This window comes from Mastomys coucha, unplaced genomic scaffold (assembly GCF_008632895.1).
Source record: "Mastomys coucha isolate ucsf_1 unplaced genomic scaffold, UCSF_Mcou_1 pScaffold23, whole genome shotgun sequence".
In the NCBI taxonomy this organism is placed as follows: Eukaryota; Metazoa; Chordata; class Mammalia; order Rodentia; family Muridae; genus Mastomys; species Mastomys coucha.
The window spans coordinates 100618825-100631202 of NW_022196906.1; the positions used below are offsets into that span (position 1 = coordinate 100618825).

General features: G+C 52.4%; 2 protein-coding genes across 2 annotated transcripts; both read right to left on the minus strand.

The window, feature by feature from the left end:
• Nucleotides 1-441: 441 nt before the first annotated feature.
• Rbm15b (RNA binding motif protein 15B) lies at nt 442-6959 on the minus strand. Its single transcript, XM_031343670.1, has one exon. It carries the CDS (start codon nt 6673-6675, stop codon nt 4009-4011), a length of 2667 nt encoding a protein of 888 aa, XP_031199530.1. The 5' UTR covers nt 6676-6959; the 3' UTR covers nt 442-4008.
• A 1524-nt stretch (nt 6960-8483) lies between these two features.
• On the minus strand, nt 8484-12034 carry Manf (mesencephalic astrocyte derived neurotrophic factor). Its single transcript, XM_031343672.1, has 4 exons — nt 11865-12034; nt 11134-11261; nt 9870-10011; nt 8484-8920 (listed from the first exon to the last, which is right to left on the minus strand). The coding sequence occupies exons 1-4, from the start codon at nt 11947-11949 to the stop codon at nt 8736-8738; spliced, it is 540 nt and encodes a 179-aa protein (XP_031199532.1). The 5' UTR covers nt 11950-12034; the 3' UTR covers nt 8484-8735.
• Between the last annotated feature and the right edge of the window lie 344 nt (nt 12035-12378).

Genomic DNA, 12378 nt, shown 5'->3' on the forward strand with positions numbered 1-12378 from the left:
ACACACACACACACAGAGCGACTAGGCCCTAGTTTGTGTCCCCTCCTAGGAAGGACATAGCTTTCCTCAAGGGAAAAAACAAACATGTCTCTGGGTATTTCACAATATATTTTCTTTGTATAATGTTCTTTACTTAAAAGAACAAGAAATAGTTTTTTATAAAACTTAAAAAGAAAAAAAAAAAAAGGCACCAGGCATTTCTAACAAGGGTCTGAACTTATCCACCAGTCTCCTACCCCTGTGCTTCATTTTCTTTGGAAGAAAATGATGTCTAAAGAACATATAGAGGCATTTTTACATACGTATTTAAATGAAGAGGAAAATCGTGGTTTCGTAAATTGATAAGGATTAAGAATATTTTATTATAAATATAATATATGATTTTTTAACCTGTTTTGTTGCCTCATATGCTGTCAAGTTAATTTGTTTTCCTTTGTGCCAGAGCGGGAATGGACGGCATGGCCTGAGCACTGGGAAATACCTGACTCCCTGCCTTGGTGGCCAGGCAGCAGTCAGTTGTGTGGACCCTGGTTTTGTGGAGTTGAGAACTTTAGGGGTATAAATTCACTCCCTCTCTTTCCTCTTTGTGATTCAGTTTTTCAAGTCTTTTTTTCCCTTCCCTTTCTCCCCAATGTGGAAATTACAAATCAAAGGTCTTTTTCTTTAATGTAAAGTGTATTTATTTAAAAAAATTACAAAATAAACTACAAGCTGTCTTTGTTTATGGCCTTTCCTTGTTTTCTTTTACCAAAGTGGGGTTTCCCTTTCCTCCTCTCAGTTCTGGCCAGACCACAGAGGACTTGTAAGGAAGGCAGAGCCCTCCACAGTGAGAAAACACAGCCTTCCCACAGCAAACCCCCAGGACAGTGGCTCAGTCACTCGAGCCTGGCCTGAAGTTGCTGAAGGCTTTGTAAGGATAACAAGGGGGCAGAAGGGGTTGGAGGGTAGAGGAGTACATCTCTATCCCCATGTCTGGGACTTTTAAGGAGCATTCTGGCCACCCCTTGTCTGAGATTCGGGGGACTTGAACAGTTTTTCAGTCCTAAAAGTTGAGGGGTACTTGAGGCTTGGTCAGGCTGGATTTGGAGAAAAACTCATAAGGTCTAAAACTGACAAAGCATCAGGGGCTCAGGGTTTGCTCATCCTGCCTCTCTCCTTCCCAAAATAAACACAAAATGTTAATTTTCTCTCCGATTTTGCCCAAATTGTAGCTTCTGTTTCTGTTACATAGGCATTAAACAGCCACAGAAACACTTCTCCCTTTGCTGAGAGAAGGGTGCACTGGTTAGAAAGTAAACAAGTAATACAAGAAGACAGTGAAAACTCTCCAGGGGTAGGTAGAGCCTGCTACACCAAGAACACAACCTGTCACTGAAGTGACCCTGTACCACAGAAGTACAGCCTGGTCCTTTAAGAAAGCCACGGCTCAGCTGCTCATTTGCTTCAAGTCATGGCATTAAATGGTCAGCTGACACCATCCAGTAGAAGAAGCCCGATGGCTAGTCGTGGATGCAGCTGAAGAGAAAACTGTAAAAACTCTTGCGCTGTCACTAGTGCAGCTGTGCCAGGAGCTCCTGGGAGCACCACAGGCCTCCCAAGGTAGAGGTAAGCACATTTAATAGGAAAGCACAATTCTGGTTGACTTGACAACACTCCCTTAGGAATGTACCTCGTGAGACTAGAAGAAAACATCCATCTTCCATGTTCTTACTAGAGTTCAAAATCTGAGTCATTTAAGAAGACTCACTCAGGCTATGAAACCTACCAATTAGGGGTTTTTGTCTGCTCATGTTTTTTGCCTTGATGCAACATCTCAGGCACTAGGTACCTGCTGTCAGCTTTCTCACTGGAGACAATGTCATGATCAAACAAGGCCTTGGCCACCTGACCCACCTTCTCTAGTGCTAGCAGGGCTGGCCGAGAGGCCACAGAACCCGTTACCATCTTAAGGAGTGAAAGGAAGTGGGTAAGACGGTCCAAGGAGGAAGAGGGAAGGTTACAGTGGGGTGTGGCTCTTCACCAAGAAACACATTATCGCCAGAGCCAAAGGGTGCCTTTTTCCAAAGAGAGATTAATAAAGTGACCTGGTTCTGTCTGGGAAGGGTGCCCAGGTATGCTACAAGTGTTCTGTGACATTATTCAGGGTCTGTAAGAAAAACTGCAACAGTCCATCAAGATGAGCTCTGGTTTCTGCTGGTATGACAAAGAACTGAAGTAGTCTAGTATAGCAGGTCTACTGACTTGCTCCAAGCCCTGGAAAAAGTGGCCCCACACATAGGTAGATTAACACTCACTCATGTTAATGCTTTAGAGCAGTGGTTCTTGGCCTTCCTAATGCTGCAACCCTTTAATACAATTCATGTTGTGGTGACCCCAATCATCTGTTGATACTTCATAACTAATTTTGCTACTGTTATGAATTATAATGCAAATATTTGGGGGGGGGGAATAGAAGTTTCCCAAATGGGTTGTGACACAAGACCCACAGGTTGAGAACCACTGCTTTAGAGCCACCTTTAATTTCTCATGAATACCAGCCAAAGCCCAGTGAGTGGAAATTCCCTGTTCTTGTCCAGTCTCTTAAATTTCTGTTCCTGTAGACAGGCATGAACTCCATACAACCTTCAAGGTCCATCTCAGAGCCCAGGGGTCACAGGTGCTGGCTCAGGGAGTAGGCCATACCCTAAGCAGGGTTCCATTCTCCTCAGCCTGACTGGCTTGGACTACCAAGCTGACACATTGTGAGCCTGACTGATCTGTGGTGACAATTGTTGTCTGATCTGGCTTTCTACTTGAGACAACAAAGGCAGAGCCTAGATCCCTTAGGCCACTTTCCCTTCGCAGACAGGACTCCTCAATCGGTTCCCTTCATACCAAAGTTGAAGTGGATTTAGGCTCTATCCCATCACAACTGTGACTTCTTTCTCACAAAGGAGTACTATTTCCTTACCTCGAGTCTAGGTCAGAACACGGAACACTATTGCCACTCATCAAGGGCATCTTCCTGGCACTGACTGAGCACTGTAGTTTGGGGGTCTGCCTGCAGCACAGGCCGCTCTGACACAGCCCTGAGAGCAAAGGAAGCACATTGAAGAGTTAACAAGTCTGGCTGCCTCTTACCCTACATGCTAACATTTTACCTCCAAGATCCCCGGGAATCAGGCAGATGACTGCTAGGGGAAGACCCTAAACTACACAGTAAGACTAAAAGACGGAACCAGAGGGAGCCTGGGCAGGTCACGCACACAGCCCTTTGCTTCAATATTGCACTGTTCCTCCCCCTAAGTGCAAGACTACACAACTGAAAACTACCCTCTGTCAAACAGGCTTTTATAATTGGGTGCTTTGTCCAACAGCCATAGACCAAACTAAAGCACACACTTAGGGCAGGGAAAAACAACAAAACTACCTGTAGCTGTTGGCATAGATCTTAGGCCCAGGCTTTTTTTCCCTCTGAATGGGCTCAGTTTAGGGTAGTATAGCAGGGCCCATGCCTTTTAAGCCTGCTGGCCATCAGCTAAGATCGACAAGTGTGAGCAGGGCCCCAACAGCACAAAGAGCTGCGCACGCCCAACACAGCACAACTTTTAGAAGCAGTGGTGTCAAAAACATGACACCACGGCATGCACTGAGTGATGCCTTCCATTCTTTACGAAAAAAACCTGATTAAACTAGGACTCTGGCGGGATTAAAAATCCATCCTCTGACAAAGGCTTTACTGACAATTTTCCATACAGTTAGTCAAAAAAATAAAATAAAATATAAAAAAATACAGAATACAGCAGACAGAATCTCATACACGGGAAACATAACAGAGTTACTTCTTATAAAAAACAAAAATTCCCCCGAAATCTAAGAACTTAGTTTTAGCAGTAGACAGGATGCCACCAAATGAACCACAAAAATCCAGCAGAGAATTCAAACCAAGGGATAAGGTAGGAAGAAAAGGAGCAGATTTTTAAAATAACTGCTTCTGTGACACAAACAGCTGGAAAACACAGGTGTGGGCTAGGCGGTGTCTCTTACTATAACTATCACCATGTGCTCTTCCTCTAACTTGCCCAATGTCCGCAGTGCTGACTGGAGGTACTGCTGTGAAAAGTCGCAGGGCGGGAAGGCATAGAGCATGCCAGTGCTGTCTCTGCCCTTAGACCCACCCACCGGCAAGCTGATCACCCCCGCAGCCTGCTTCTGTTTCAAGTAGGAGACTAGGTTCCTGAGAAGCCGCCTCTGTAGGCCTGGCTCCACCACGGGCATCCCCTCGGAGCCAGGCCCGCTGGGGGTTGACTGGATGGCTAGGAGCACAGCATAACCGTTAGGACTCCCCTGCTTGATGCGACGGGTGACCTCGTCCAGCTTGGGCTGATCCAGTCGAAGACGCTGGGCAATCTTTAGCTGGGTCAGCTTGCTGCCAGAGGTGTGGTCTTTGAGGAGGCCACTGATAACTCCCTGGTCCCCCTCAAGGATGTGCATAGATGTTGGAAAGCAGCTGTTTTTCAACACTAGAAGCCCATTCCAACCCAGCTGCAGTGTCTGGGCATACTCTGACAGAGTCTTTAGCTTTTTGGTCTCATGTTTTGGCTCTTCAAGAGTCTTGGGCTCTGCCTCAGTGGTTCGATGATTGCGTTCACTCTCTCTAGTCTTTTTCCCATGGGAAGAGTCTGGCGCCTCATGGTGGTGGTGGTGGTGGCTCCTCTCCTCAGCACCATGTCTGCTGTTGCTGAGGGAGTTGCTGCCTGACTCCTTGGTCCCTTCGCTGGAGTGGTTCTCCTTTCGGCTACGCTCAGGGGTGCGGTCCGAGCCTCGCTCAGACTGCTGTCCCCCACCCTTGGTCCTGCTCCGTTCCTCATAGGGGGAGTGAGCTGTCCTCCCACGGTCACTGGAAAGGCTCCTCCGCTTGCGTCTCTCCTCCCAGGGCTTGGCTATGCTCCGGTCCCCATCTCCCCCCCAGCGCTCACCACTCCGGCTGCGCACTGAGCGGCTGTAGCCCTCCAGGCTGTTTCTGCGGTCCGAACTTTTACTGAGGCTGGTCCAGTCCCCTTCCAAAAAGGTCCGGTCTCGGTCTGAATACAGAAGGTGTGGAGGGGTCCTATCCCGCACCCTAAGGTCGGCATCCAAGTTTCGATGCCGGGTATATCCGTCAGTGAGCAGCTCATAATGCACAGGGAGAGGTGAGGGCTGGTATTGCTGGGGGTAGCGAGTCTCCTCTGCTTTGGCAAAATCCACCCGGAGCCTGCGATCTGGACCACCCAAGGGAAAGCCCCTCATTTTAGCGCAGGCTGCTTGGGCTGCGTCCAGGCTCTCGTATTGGATGTAGGCAAAGCTGTCTCCTTTGACGTGATCGATGGTCCGAATGCTCCCAAAGCGATCGAACTCTCTGGCCAGGGCTGCCAGCGAGGTGTTGGGTCCAAGACCACCCACCCAGAGGCGGGTGGTAGGGTTAGCCTTGCCGTAGCCTATCTTTATGGGGTTTCTGCCAATCACCCGGCCAGACATAGCCACCTTGGCCCTGTGTGCCATGTCCAGGTTCTGAAACTTGAGGAAGGCGTAGGCACCACCCTGGCCGCGGGCAGGCCTCTTGATGACCACCTCCTCAATGATGCCATACTTCTCGAAGGCCCGTCGAAGCTCCACCTCGGATACACTGTGGTCCAGGTTCCCGATGAAGAGGTTTCGAGTGGCTCTCTGATCGTCCTCCGGCATCAGGTCCTCCTCGCACACGGCCTGGTAGCCGTACGGGCGCCCGCGGTCGTCGTACAGCCCGTAGTAGTCCAGGGCTCGCTCTCGAGACAGTCCCACCGCAGCTGCGGCAGCAGCATCCAGGGCGAAGGCTGCGGCGGCGTGCCGCGCCCGGGGCTCCCGCAGGGGCGGGGCGGCCACCGGAGACAGCGAGCGCTGCTTGTACTGGTAGCCGCCGTGCAGGGGCAGGTAGCCCAAAGGGTCGGCGGGCGCGGGAGGCCCCGGGGGCGGCGTGGAGGCAGCGGCGCTGCTGCTGCTGCTGCGCCGGCTACTCCCGCCGCCGCGCAGGTACACCGGCTCCACCTTGAGCGGGCGGTCGTAGAGCAGCAGCTGCCGGGCCAAGGCGTGCTGGCGGGCCTCGCGCGCGTCCTGGGGGTGCCGGAAGTTCACGTAGGCCACGCGGCCCAGCTCCGGTGTGTGTGACAGGCGCAGGCTGATCTCACCGAACCGCTTGAACTGGTGGAAGAGCCGGTCCTCCAAGTGCTCGGCCGGCAGCGCGGGGCTCAGGCTGCTGATGAGGAGCGTCTTGTACTCCGGAGCCGCCGTGGAACCGGGACCCGCAGGTTCCGCTCCGGGCGGCGGCGGGGGCGGCGGTAGCGGAGATGCGCGGGGCGACGCGCCGCCGGCACCCGGGTCCCCGGAGGCCTTGCCGGTACGTCCTCCGCCGCCTCCGGGCGCGCCCGACGAGCGCCCGCTGCTCGCTCGGTGATTCGCGTCCCCGGCGGCGCGTCCGTCGCGATGCCCGCCGCCTCCGCCACTGCCGCGGGGCTTGTCGCGAGCCCGCGCCGGGACCGGGTGCTTGGTGCCGCCGGAGGCCTTGTGCGCCGCTCGCCGCCCGCCCGCCTCTGCCTCTCGTTCGCGCTCCCGCGGCCGCTTGGCGGACGATGACGAGCCACGCCCGCTCGGGCTGGAGTCTCGCTCGTTCTGCCGCTTCATCGCGCCGGCCTGGCGGGCGGGCGGCCGGCCCGCGGGTCCCTCAGAGCGGCGGCGGCGGCGGCCCAGGAGGCAGCGCCCCCGGCGCCGCCATCTTGGACAAAAGGACTCGGCGCGGCGGCGGCGGCGGGGCGGGGCGGGAGCGGCGCCGAGGGGCCGGGAGCTGCGTTATCAAGCTGCGCCGGCCGCACCACGTGACTGAGGTGGGCGGGACGAGAGTTTCGCTCGCCGCCTATCAGCGAGCTCCGCGGCCCCGCACCACGTGACATCTTGGCAAACAGAGCCGCCGGCGGGACTGCGAGCTCTGGCGCCGCTGCGTGGCTGGTGGAGCCTGGGCACCCGGCTGCTGCGTTGTCGCGGCTTCCCTCTGGAGCCCCGCAGGCTGCCGCCGCGCTTTCGCTTTGTGCTCTGGGGCTCCTTACTCCAGGCCCGCCCACCTTTGGCGGACTCGGGGCCCCGCCCACTGGAGCAGGTGTGGCTGCATGGGACGCAGTCGAGTGTAGTATCCCACTCAAACCTGCCACTAGGCTGAAGAAATTCTATCCCCTTCCGTGGAGTTTTCTGACTGGGACCAGAGGTGGCATCCTTGAAGGTAGACACACAAGGATGCCTAAAACCCTGTCCAGGACCCACATCCAGGCATCTTATGCATTCAGATTCTTCGGGCACTGTCCTGACAAGACTCTGAAAACGAAGACTACAGACACAGGTGAGATCTCCCTGGGTCCAGGTACAGAAACTAGAGGAATGCATTTGCAACCTACAGACAGGTATCTCGGTGTCACGGGGTCCAAATTTCTGCTGTAGGTGTCTGGGTGGACAGGAGGTTGGAAAGGTGGGGCTGCGGAGCCAAGGGTAAAGAGCAGGTATTGCCATTAATTATCACTTCTTGCCATGTTGACATCTTGCTGGCCAGTATCCTGGCCACATCCGGGAGGTGAGGTGAAGCACCGGCAAGGGTACTCGAAGGCTGTTAGGGTTTATGTTCTCCACAGACGGTTGTTGGATCATCGATGTATCTGCAGGATGATGAAGAACGTACCCAGTTCTTCCCTCCTCCCATAAGCAGAAAGCAATCAGCAGAAGAAAGTACAGGAAGAACTTGGAAAACACAGCAGAGGGCTTCACGTTAGGAAGGCCCCATGGATGCAAGTGAGCTTGGGGACCATACAAGAAGAGAGCTAAGATGAGCTTTTTGGAAAAAACTTCTTAGCAGTTACTCCTTTCTCATGATTTCTGGAGGCAGCAGGAGCAAAATGTCCCCATTGAGGCACAGTTCAGAAGTGCCAGCAAGGGAGCACCTGAAAGCCATACTGCGCAAATTCTTTCAGGCCTTCGACTGCAAACAGTTCACACTGCCTCTTTGTAAACTGATTCCTGCCAAACTTGCCAAAATCTAGGTAAGCAAGGGCCTTCTTCTGATGCTAGACTGGAACCCCAATGAATTAATATCTTAAGAACCAGGCAAAGTAAAGAAATGGTAGTACTGACCTCTGGCACTCAGTGCAGAAAATTCTGCTTGTTCTGCATATGCTGAGTCAAATGTAAATGTACTTCAGACTTAACATAAGCCTAGAAACCAGCCAATCGTCAGCCCCTGCTACTGGATTGAATGGGGTGGGGGGCACTAACCTCACCGGCCTGAAGTATCAGGCTGGTACCTGATACCCAGAAGCCCAAATCCACAAGACATTGACTGCCCAAGCTCTTAAGTCCTGTTATGGGAGTTTCGGGCCCCCAGCACTGGCAGGCTGAGGGATCTTTTCAGATAAACCAGTAATCTATAGGACAGAATACTGTGCCAGCTCAACTCTCCAAAGACAATTTTTTTTAATAAAAAAATCCCAGACAAACTTTGAAAGTCCTAGAGTAAACCAGCAGAAGTGAATTCCTCCCCACTTGGGGGTGGGGTGAGGAGGGCTGCAGAGCCAGCATCATTAGGAAAGCTCCAGGCTTCACAGCTCATTGTTAGGAGCCCTCTTAAAAAATAAATTACAAAGTGGTTGTTTGGGAAGGAGACAGATGAACTGCTTTTCCCTCAGGTGCAGCAGGAACCGGGCAAACTACAGATCAGTTCTTGCACTGGCTGCCTTGGGGGCGTATTTAGGCATCAGTTCATTTATCTTGCGGATATAGTCAGACTTTTCGGCACAGCCTTTGCACATCTCCCCCCAGTCGTCCAGGATCTTCTTCAGCTCTTTCACCCGGAGCTTCTTCAGGTCCACTGTGCTCAGGTCAATCTGCTTGTCTGCAGGGAGAGCAGGAGAGTAAATGGCTGGGTAGGAGAGGCTGCAGACCCAACTGTGCTGCATGCCAAACCGTTCCTTATGATGACCAGCCCTACTTGCAGCAGGGGAGACAAATGCATACTGCACCCAAGAGCGAAATGACATTCTTCACCAGGAAGCCACCTCAGGCTGTCAGCAGCCACTACAGGACAGGCAGTGCAGACAGCCCACGTGGTTCAGAGGAGGAACATAGCTCCAGTTCCTACATGTCAGCACGAAATGATAGCTCCAGGCTGGTGGCAGAGCAAATACATCCCTGGCCTCCCCACGAGGCACCAGAGTCAGGTGCTTACTCCGTAACCCATGTGACCCAAACAAACCTACACCAGAACCAACTAGGATACCAAATCAAATTCACACAAGCACAAGATTTCTGAACACTTGAGGTACAGTAAACATTAACATTGTTTAAACTTTACGGGAGAGGCCTGGCTCTTCTTAAGACCGGGATTATGTGCAACCAGATGGGCTCTGCCATGGTGATGCTGTAACATACCACGCACGGGGTTCAGAGCATCCCAAGTACAGCCAGGTCAAGTCTGTTTAACACAAGTTCCCACCACATCACTTCTTTGCTCAAAAACTTCTGAGGCTCCCAAGTTTATTTAGACTAAAAGCCAAATTCCTCCCCAAGGCTCTGTCCAACTTGGCCTCCTAGGTACTACACCACTATCTCTAATCTGTCTTCACTGCTCTTCTATCAGATGGCCTTCCGGTCATTCGGAGATCCTTCCAAGTATGCTAAGTCACCCTCTGACCCCCACCTATCTTCGATGTGGAAGTCTGATCCCTACAGCACAGAGTGTCATCCTTATGCAAACATGCTTTTCATGACTCTTCTGGCTCGAAAGTTAAGCCCAGAAAGTGTATGCAGAGATGGCAGAAGCACACGGTCCCAGTCACACTCACCATATTTTAGCTCGCAAATCTGGCTATCTTTCTTTTTCAGCTTCTCACAGATCTTTTCCACAGGGATATGGTGGGCCAGGGGCTTCGATACCTCATTGATGATCTTGGTGGCGGCATCATCTGTGGCCCCAATGTAGTAGCACTGTAGCAAAAAGAAAGGCCAAAACAAAAGCCTTACAAAAAGACTACACGCAAGAGGAGGCCAGAAGGCATCAGACTCCCTGGAGCTGCGTTACAGGATGCTCCACAAGAGCAGTGCACATTCATAACCAGCTCTCCAGTTCCAGACAACAACTGTTAGATCATGTTGAAAACCTCTCTCTAGCCGGGCAGTGGTGGCACACGCCTTTAATCTCAGCACTTGGGAGGCAGAGGCAGACGGATTTCTGAGTTCGAGGCCACTTTGGTCTACAAAGTGAGTTCCAGGACAGCCAGGGCTACACAGAGAAACCCTGTCTTGAAAAAAACAAAACAAAACTAAAGTCTAAGCTATGGATCTTTATCCGTCTTGGGCTAGAGAGATGGCTCAGTGGTTAAGAGCACTGACTGCTCTTCCAGAGGTCCTCAGTTCAAATCCCAGCAACCACATGGTGGCTCACAACCATCTGTAATGGGATCTGATGGTCTCTTCTGGTGTGTCTGAAGCCAGCTACAGTGTACACATATACATAAAATAAATACTCTTAAAAAGAAAAAGAAAAAACTTCTCTCTGCCAAGGCTTCAGTTTGTTAGTATTGCTCAGATCTGGCTGTTCTAGGCCCTAGGCACTTGATATATGCTCAGTTACAGAGTTTCCAGAAGAATATAGGAGTCATTAAGTGTTCCAGTGAGAGACTAACACGGAAGTTAAAGCTACAAAGGCTGATGCTCCACCAGGGTTCTTGACTTGGCCCTGGCCATCTTGGGGCACCTAGCCAAACTACTTCTGATTCCAATCACAGCAGATTCTGACTTTTGGGCACTCACATTGCCCGGATGTGCTCACTCCCCCTTCACCGATTCCCCTCCCTCAGAGATACCCAGGCCTTCCTCTAATAACTCCCATACACCCACCAAACTATCCTAGCTTATTTTCTTCATGGCACATGCCATTGTTGCCTGCCATTTTTTTCTCCTGGCATTACCAATATTCAGCTTATAGTAGATGTTTAATAAATAGAAGATAAAAACACTTAAACCTCACATTAGTTTATATACGTCCCATCACGAAGTGGACAGTACACACGAGCCAGGGATAGCCTAGGAAGGTCACCAGCTACTCACCAACCGATTCTCTTTGCCTCTTGCTTCACGGCAAAACTTTATAAGTTCTTCTTCAATAGTAGCTGGTGAAAATGTGACATCTCTGTCTTTGAGGTCCTGGTAAAATCTTCCCAGATAAGAAATACAAACTGGAAAAGAGGATATGTTAAGTAATTATTCGTCTCCATTTCCCCAGGAAGATACTCTGTCAGCAGTTTTGATAGAAGGGATTAAAATGTTTTTTCCCTCAGGTACTCACAAGTGCTGGGGTCCTCGTACCCACTGCATGCCGGGAATGAACATTACCCAAGTGACCCACACACAACCCTCCCTCGCTGCTCTTTTCAAGTTTAAGCCGAGAGTGGACACGTGTCCTTGTGGGAACTCACTGTGACCTCACAAGGGACAGATTGAAGGCTGAAGCAAATGATCAAAATGCTCCTCATTTCCAAACACACCGAACCCCTAAGTGCAGCTTAATAACCCCGAGACGGTTGCAGCCGACAGGATCCCTCCCCTGTAGTCTCTAAAGTGATGGGGGAGGACAAAAACTCCCGGGATGTGCGCTTCCGGCCAAGTAATAAACGCGACTGAACCGACGCGTTCCCTTAAACGGGTCAACGTTTCTAGGCCCGGAAAATAACTCTGAGGCCCTTTCTCTAGCGGAGCCTCCGGGACGGGCCGTCGCTCCCACCCTCTCGGCTTTCTGGGGCTTAGCACCGCCAGGCCGCCCCCCACCCGGCCCCCCGCACCTTCACAGTCGCCTGGCCGCAGCGCCCGGCTGTCAGGCAGCACGCTCAGGGCCAGCGCTACCGCCAGCCCGCGCGTAGCCCACATCCTCCTCGGCCGCCGCCGTCGCCGCCGCCGCCGCGCGAATGAACCGCACCCGGCGCGGTGCTCCGCCTAGTGGGCCGGGACACACACACGAGCTTCCCATTGGCGTGCGGCCCCCGCGCCCACCCACATGCCGCACCTCCATTGGTCCACGTGCCCAGGAGCCCAGACCGGCGGCTCCACGCTCCCCGTCCTCATTGGCTGCTGGTGTCTGGGACCTAGACAGTTGTCGGTCGCTGATTGAGCCTGGGCGGTCCATAGGAGGCGGCTGGGCGGAAGGTGCTCGGGCCGCCATGTTGGCTAAGGGCAGCTGCTTTGGCGGCTTTACCCGGAACCCTCTCAGTCTATTGACTCGACCCGAATACCGGGTCCTGGCTCCACACCCACTCTCCTCCCGAGCCCCGGACTCGTAGAACAGGATTTCTGGTGTCA